This window comes from Alosa pseudoharengus, unplaced genomic scaffold (assembly GCF_046254945.1).
Source record: "Alosa pseudoharengus isolate Yale_2024_CS ecotype anadromous, Long Island Sound unplaced genomic scaffold, YU_APseudo_1.1 YU_APseudo_1.1_scf_8, whole genome shotgun sequence".
Lineage (NCBI taxonomy): Eukaryota > Metazoa > Chordata > Actinopteri > Clupeiformes > Clupeidae > Alosa > Alosa pseudoharengus.
This window is the reverse complement of record NW_027468870.1, coordinates 30,333,066-30,341,832: the sequence shown is the minus strand read 5'-3', so window position 1 is coordinate 30,341,832 and position 8,767 is coordinate 30,333,066. Positions and strand designations below refer to the sequence as shown.

Genomic DNA, 8,767 nt, shown 5'->3' with positions numbered 1-8,767 from the left:
ATTAAAGGAAAATAATAGTTTCAAATGTAAGTTATTTATTTAAATACTTAAAATATATAAATTTATTCGTGTCCACAAAATGTTGGTCAACTATGTTACAAACAAAACCTCCCCCAGCAACTCAACTATGTGACTGTGTAACTATGACATTATTTCAGTTTTTATTTTTTATAAATTTACAAAACACTCCAAACACCTGCTTTTTTGTGGAGTGTTGGAGTATTGTGTGTAGATTGATGAGAAAAAAAATAATTGAATCCATTTTGAGATGGGTCTAAAAAATATCAAAATGTGGAAAACTTGAAAGAGTCTGAAAACTTTCTTGAAAAAGTTTTGTTAGTGTGCATTTCAATGTATTCTCTGTGGAATTGTGTGCATTTCTGCAGTGTTAAATGTAATTCTACATTTAAAATAAGAGGTTTTCACCGAAAGCAACTTTGCTAATTAAATTCTGTCTCATGAATAAAATGTTGTCCATGGTTAACAATATGTCCAGTCAACTATGTTACTAGTGTCAACCGTGTTATTTTCATTGTCACCTAAGTTACACTTAGATTTTTAGAGTTAAAATGGCCAATATTGATGTTTCTGACATTTTTAAGCATTCTACTTATTTGCATAGGTTGGAGTTTACTATAGCATATTTTTTAATGACCAAAAAAAACTTTAATGGAGATTTATGATGAAAAACATCCTTGTCCATATAGACAATTATACATGTATTGCATGTTCATCTTTAAAAAAAGGTTGATTATGAAAATCATTTTAAATAACAATTGTATGTGTGGCAGAAATAGACTCAAGAGCCTTCTAAATTGTATTTAATTTCAAGTGCAAGACTGAATTGAATGGTTTTTATAACACCCTGTTTGTCCGTAAAATAGTTGACAAACTCTGAAGTTAAAACGTATTTTTAATTAAAAAAAATAAAAAAAAAACAGTTAATGTTTAAGCTCTGCAGATAACAGATATGTAACACTGAATTAATATACTATATTGAGACACTTAATGTTCCACTGAGAAAGGACAGTGCTCTTGTGCTTTTTTGCTGACATGAAATGTACCCTAAATTAGAGAATGACCCAGGGATAGATGTGGGATAGATGTGGGATAACTGGGTTTCAGCACAGACATACCAATGTCAATATCAGCACATTGAGTATAAGGACTAAGTTAGAGGTAGATATGAAATACACATCTTTCTTATTTTTCATGCTAATGTTTACACATTTGTGATTTCAGCCCAGGACATTGTGCTGGATGTTCTCGAAAACAGGTCAAACTACACTGATGTCCAAATCAGTGAAATTCTGTCCGAAATGGTGGATCTGAATACTGTGATAGACAAGCTAAAGGAAAATGGAGGTATTACCTACATCACTGCTTATATGCTGTTTGCCTTGTAGAGAGCATGAAATGAGAAAGACGGCCAACGTATAACGCATCAGAAGTATTGTTGTTGGGCATCTTACTTACATAGGAAATCTGCTTTGCTTTGACACATTTGTAATTACACAATTGGAATGATATATCAACTCTGGATTCAGGATTGCTTCTCAGGTTTTGTGATGTCTAAGAAGACGAAATAGTTTGACAAATAATCTTTTGTGTCTGCAGACGTGCCAAAGGTGGCCTTTTCTGCAGCTCTGGGGATAAATGGGAGACTAGGCCCATTCACTGGCCTGTATCAAATCGTCTACAAGAAAGTCCTTGCAAACATTGGCAATGCTTACAATCCATCAACAGGTAATATTTAAATAAAACTGTTCCTGGATATACATGCTCAGATGTTGGACTTACACAGACAGAACTGTTGTCCATCTGTGTTCATCCACGCAGGTGTCTTCACTGCCCCTGTGAGAGGAGTCTATTTCTTCAGGTTCACTGTCGGCACAGAGACCTCTTCATACAGCAGCGGTGCCATTCTGTACAAGAACGTAGAGCAGGTGATCAACATCTTTACCCACGACAAGAACGGGCAGCTTCGCCACTACTCCAGCGGAGCAGTTCTTCAGCTGGAGAAGGACGACACGATTCATCTTAGCTTGGAGAACAACTACCAGCTCTATGACGATGCACACAATCACAATACTTTTGGAGGCTTCCTGCTTTTCCCAATGTGAGAGGGCAAGAGAGCTCAGTCACTGATTAAGCAATCTATGAAGTATAATTCGAGGTCATGCTATGTTGTTGAGTATCTGCTGTATCAGAGACAGAAAGTTTAATAAATATGTGAGAAATCATTATGGCTGTCTTTGTATTTTGTACATGGTCCTGTTCATGATCCTAATGTGGTCGTTAAATTATGCTGTTCAATAATGAACCCATACACTGTGATATTCTAAAGCCTATAACTTGACTAGACAAATAGATAAAATCTACAGATGACCTGATTTAAAGAGAGGACAGGTTTCGGGCAATTCTGAAGACATGAAACGATTTGGGCATCAATAAAATGATCTCATTCTTTTCTCAGTTGTAACAGCAGAGGGAGCCAAACCCCATGAAAATAGCAGACATATCCAATCAGCACTAAGACCAAAAGCAGTGTTTTGCCCATCAAGGCACAGGGAGAGTGGAACCAGCTTTTAAGCTCTTACTCTCACTCTGACGTTCCACACAGATCACAGTGCTCACAGTACAGCCTATAAACCATCTGCCCCCTTTCCTCTACAAGAAAGTAATAGAAAGAACACTCTCCAATGTCCTTCCGCCTCGCCAGTCAGTTTGGTCTCCTTTTGATCTCCATTTGGTCTCTATTTCATTTGTCCTCGTCCCATTACCCACCACCACCCCATGCTCCTCCCATGTGTGGATTAGGACAAATCTGTCTGCTCTGTTAATGACTGGTAGTGTTTTATGACTGTGCTGAAGCATGTGCTGGGGGTGGAAGTAAGTTGTCTGAGCAGGTATATAATCCCTGTAGCTCATCTGTCATGTTATATTCTGCTGTTGTGAATACCATCAGTTAAAAAACAGTGTTTTTCACACTTTTAGCTCTAATGTGAATCCGTGATGAATCACTTACTCTGACAACATTGCAGTGACATTTTTTCTGCACACACACACACACACTACACACACTACTATGTTGATAACCAAACAGATCTTTTGATAACTCTGTTGTTGAATGTGTGCAAGTGACAGAATATGGCTCATAATATGGCATACTAAATGTTCCCGGATTCAGTGTTATCATTTGGCAGCAATCCCAATTTACAAATGAAATATACAACTGATTTCCTTACAGATTGGTAAAAATTATTTTATAAACAACATCTGGAAATGAATTCTGGAAATGAGCTCTGTCCATTTTGGGACACTGCTGTATTATATAACACCTGCTAGGCTTCTGTTCAGATAACCCCAAAGGACATCACATATTGTGGGGGATTCGTTGCACAAGCAACAGTTTGCTGAGCCCACCTGGATAAACATGGCGGCCCCCTACTGAGCTCCAGTGTGCTTTGGCTATCGGATGATGAGGTACACCGGAGAAGGAATGTCTGTAATGTTACATTCACAACATTTACAGAAATGACATGTTACAGTAGTCATGTCATGCAAAAAGCAAAACAGATGTGTCTTAAATCCCATATTATATGTTCAACATTTGTCACCGCTTCAGTTCCCGTGGCTTTGATGTAATTTATGGTGATGAACACCAATTGCAACCATATGCCAAATGCATGCATAATTATGATAACATAAAAATCATGTAGCTTCCAGACAGCTGTGGAGAAGACCAGTGAGCACATTATGTCATCCTAATGCCTTCCCTGGAAAGCGTTTGGTCTGGTGGCTCATTGAGTTACGTTCTCCTCTGGACATTGGACAATTGTGTTTGTGGCCTGGTTCACATTAGATTAAAAATGCACACCCCATCCCTGTCTCCCAGTTCAGATAGGTAAGCCTGGCCCTTTGATGTGCATCAAAGCAGCCTGACAGCTGATCTGTGAAGCTCAGAGACAGCCACCCATCCATCAGAAAACCGATGAGGAGATTTACAGGATATGTGCTTGCATTGAAAGTGGCATCTTAATGTAATTTTACATGGAGCAACAACACACCTCAAGCCTTGAGTCTTCTCTCAGATCTTTTAAGAGGTATTGGTCTTCCAGCCTTCACTTTGCTCTGGGATCTGTATAGACTGGTCTATAGGCACAGGGAGGGCCAGGATTCAGTTTTTGCAAATTGTGTTCACATTGATGTGAAAAGCTCTGGACTTCCTCCAAGGCAAACCAATGGGTAATGCTATTTGTTGGCTATATGTCTTTGTAGTAACTTCATGCATGTATCTCTGAACGCTTATGTCTGTGCTTGTGTATGCAGAAATATGGGCTGGTAATTCAGAAATTTAATCTCAGAGAAATCCTTCAATATGAATGATGGTTGCGTGTTTTCCTTTGCCTGATGAATAGCTGTCCCTCCTCAACTTAAAAAAGAGTATGTCTGGAGGTGTCCCACGCCGCTTGAGTCTGGATCTCCTCTGGCTGACCACCCGTTCATAATTGATGGCAATAGCATGGAACATACACGGCGCGGTGAGGCGCCCACGCTCAACCGGTGTATGACGCTACCTGGCGCCCTGTTTCGACGGAAAGCCGATGCGCGCCGCACAACTGAATTTGGTATTGCCGGTGCCATTAGCAACTCCGCGCTACAAGCAGTCGCAATAACGGCCACCACGGAGGAACCGGGCGGGGTGGCTGAACTTTTGGAGAAACGATGCCAGGCAGGACAAGTGCTTCACAGTTTCTCATATAATCATTGGGATTCCCAAAGGGCTGGCTCTCCACAAACGTAAGTACAACTCTTTTTGTTCATAGCATGAGCTTTACTCTGTTCACTGTTCACACCATTCTCCCTAAAAATAAAACAAAATAAATACATATTCAAATAACTTAGCAGCCATTGTAGTTATTCAGCTAATTTTCGTATTTATATTCAATCTGCATATGATATATTTCCAAGACAGTGCAATTATCTTATATGTATTTCTGGGTAAATCTATGAATCATACACATTCACACACACACACACACACACACACACACACACACACACACACACTCACACGCACACGCACTCACACACACGCACCCACGCACGCGCGCACGCACACACACACACACACATACACACACACACACACACACACACACATAGGGAGAATGGATGGGAAAGGCACATATCTAACAACCAGTAGCATTTCATGAATATACATCACTGTGATGGGGAAAGTGGATTGCTTATGCGGCTGCATGCACTACTGATGAAGTTGGAACTTCCCCTGGATTGTCAATTAACTCCCATTTTCTGGCTCACCAGTCTGTCAACTCAAATCCGTCCCCTGGCTCTGAACTTTAAGAACTACATCTATATCCCTCAGAGTTTCTCAGAGTTTTTTACATGTATTTATTATTTTTATTTGTATTATTATTATTATTATTATTATTATTATTATTATTATATCACATTGATCTTACTATAGGATACAGAGTGTGATATTTTACCAGGTATAATTACGCTTTCAGGACTTATCAACACATGTACACACAAATACGTATACACACACACACACACACACACACACACACACACACAAACACAGACACATACAAAATCTCATTTGCCTCGGCAGCCTTTGAATTGGTAAATCTCATTGTGAAGGATTTTTGCTTTAGGAGACATTGGTGTTTCGAAGATATTCTCAAATTAAAATTTGACAATCAGTTCCTACACAACTGGACCATATGAGTCAACGTGTACTGTATTGTATTTGCACTCAGAATGGTGTAGCCTTTCAGTCATTCAGTTTATGGTTTCACCTGGTCATAAAAAGACATGAAGCTCATCAGTTTTCACTTCATGGCTCAGATATATTTTTGTGTGGAATTTGTTATTATAGCTTATGAGTGATTCTTATTCAGTTTCTGGGAGTTATTTGGGAGCTATCCAGATGAGGTGACAATGGATTAGATGAATGAGTATTTAATATTTATGCATATGCCTAATTAGGGCTGTGCAAATATCATTTTGATCGAATCAATTTGAATTATGACTTTCAACGATTATGAAAACAACATAGTCAAAATAACAATGCTCTCGTTTTGTCTTTATAAATCCATAGCACCCCTTTGTTTTACACAGCTGCTGTATGCATGATCGTTTTTGCATTACTTTGTTTTTGCTTTTTTCCCCCTAGGTTAATTATATTTAAAAATCCATAAATTTCACTCCATTCCTAAGATGCACTTAATGAAACTAGGATCCATGTGATCTTCATCTTTACATTATACACAGAAGTCTATAATGCCTACTGTAGGTCTATTTCAATTGTCAAGTTGTAGTTCAGTGTCTGAATTTGTCTTGTCTAGGAGCTTACTGTAGGTATTACATGTTAATCACCAGTGTATGTGTGCATTTTAAAAATGTTTTGATTGAATTGCCTTTCAAAGACCTTCAATGCACTTCATACAGTTTGACCAATTCATATTTAAGATGACATTTTCTTCCACTGAGGGATTTTCATTCACAGCACTATCAGAAGGGGAGGACATTCTTATGACGTGGGAATTGCTTAATGCCTCTTGGTGTTGTCCTAATCAATATCTTCTCCATTGTGTTCTGGTCGACTGTGTTAACTTGCACATCATCTAAGACCGATGACATAAATGATGAGATAAAACATTGACGTTTGTGTCTCTGAAATCATCAGTTGGATAACCATAACATTGATGCATCATCTTTTGCTGTCAATGGATGCTTTCATTCATTGCCTGGTTTATCACTCCTTGACAATTGTACACAAACAATGCAATTTTCATGGATGTATGAAAACATTTGTTGTTGAAGTAAGTAAGTCAAAGTAATGAGAAGTAGTAGAATTAATGAGAAATTGCTTTTATGATGTGCACAAGTGACTAGATGATGTACATGGAGGTTGAACTGGTAGTTTTTTTTTTTTAAATTCTGTACTGGTACATTTTAATTATTGTCTGATGTGCTAAAGCGACTGAGAAAAACTGTAAGAATGAAAATGTGTATCTGTGCTGTGCTGTAAATCACTTTAGATGAAAGCATGAGCCACATGAATATGCAAAAATGTAATTTTCCCCACAATGCTCTTCCCCATAGAATGGAGGCCATTAACAGGAGGCACACCACCCTGAGGGAGAAGGGCCGGCGGCAGGCGGTCCGCGGCCCGGCCTACATGTTCAATGAGCGTGCCACCAGCCTGACGGCCGAGGAGGAGCGCTTCCTGGACGCCGCAGAGTACGGCAACATCCCTGTGGTGCGCAAGATGCTCGAGGAGTCCAAGACGCTCAATGTCAACTGCGTGGACTACATGGGCCAGAACGCCCTGCAGCTGGCTGTGGGCAACGAGCATCTGGAGGTGACCGAGCTGCTGCTGAAGAGGGAAGGGCTGGCCCGTGTCGGGGACGCCCTCCTGCTGGCCATCAGCAAGGGCTATGTGCGCATCGTGGAGGCCATCTTGGCTCACCCGGCCTTCGAGGGCGGCCTGCGGCTCACGCTGAGTCCCCTGGAGCAAGAGCCGCTGCGCGACGACGAGGACTTCTACGCGTACGACGAGGACGGCACGCGCTTCTCGCAGGACGTGACGCCGGTCATCCTGGCGGCGCACTGCCAGGAGTACGAGATCGTGCACACGCTCCTGCTGAAGGGTGCGCGCATCGAGAAGCCGCACGACTACTTCTGCAAGTGCGGCGAGTGCGCGGACAGGCAGCGGCGTGACTCCTTCAGCCACTCGCGCTCACGCATGAACGCCTACAAGGGCCTGGCCAGCGCAGCCTACCTGTCTCTGTCCAGCGAGGACCCTGTGCTCACCGCCCTAGAGCTCAGCAACGAGCTCACACAACTGGCCAACATCGAAACTGAGTTTAAGGTGAGATGAATGTGAAGTGTGCAGTGTTAGGTGAAGCTGTGAAGTAGACAGACAGACAGACAGACAGACAGACAGACAGACAGACAGACAGACAGACAGACAGACTGACAGACAGACAGACAGACAGACAGACATTCAGACAGACAGACATTCAGACAGACAGACAGACAGACAGACAGACAGACAGACAGACAGACAGACAGACAGACAGACAGACAGACAGAGGTTGTGAATCTGCCACATCCAGTTTTTCTTTTCTTTTCTTTTCTCATGTCCGGATAGTGTTCTACTTCATCTTCTCATCAACAAAATAAATAAAACTTTCGCTAACTGGATGCAAGAGGGAGGAAGGGGCCTTGATAAATTGGCAAATCTTTACGCAATGTGGGTAGTGATAGTGTATAGGGTGCTCTGGTTCGGTAGCCTGCATGTCAGGTCATCGTAGTCATTTCCAGGGCTGTGGAGAGGGGCCGCGGGGAGTTAAAAGTGAAGCGCTGCAGTCGCACAGTGCAGGCTGCTGGAGAGCACAGCAAAGAAAATATTCAAACAGCAATAGCATGCGCTTTTTGAGATCACTTTACAGTAATCAGCCCAGCCCCAAAACGCCACCGGCCCACCAGGAATCCTCCCAACTCTCCCGATTGCCACTCCGCTACTGCCTGTTCACCAGAAATATAACAGACCTCAAAAATCATGAATGACGTTCATTATTCTTATTTGAAATGTTACTCAAAAACAGATTTCTGTCTTTGCAACTGATGCAGACAAATATTGATTGAGGCTGCCTGGTCTTCTTTAACACAAGCTTACCTGTAATATTCACAGGTTTGTTGTGGGTTATCTGGGGGCACTAAGACC

The 8,767-nt window shown here is 41.3% G+C and overlaps 1 protein-coding gene across 1 annotated transcript in view; it reads left to right on the top strand.

The window, feature by feature from the left end:
• The first annotated feature begins 7,141 nt into the window (after positions 1-7,141).
• Positions 7,142-8,767, top strand: part of LOC143111657 (short transient receptor potential channel 7-like) — an 8,770-nt gene continuing 7,144 nt past the window's right edge. The window contains exon 1 of the mRNA XM_076273918.1: positions 7,142-7,909. Within this exon, the coding sequence (XP_076130033.1) occupies positions 7,142-7,909 (768 nt within the window). The remainder of the gene's footprint in view (positions 7,910-8,767) is intronic.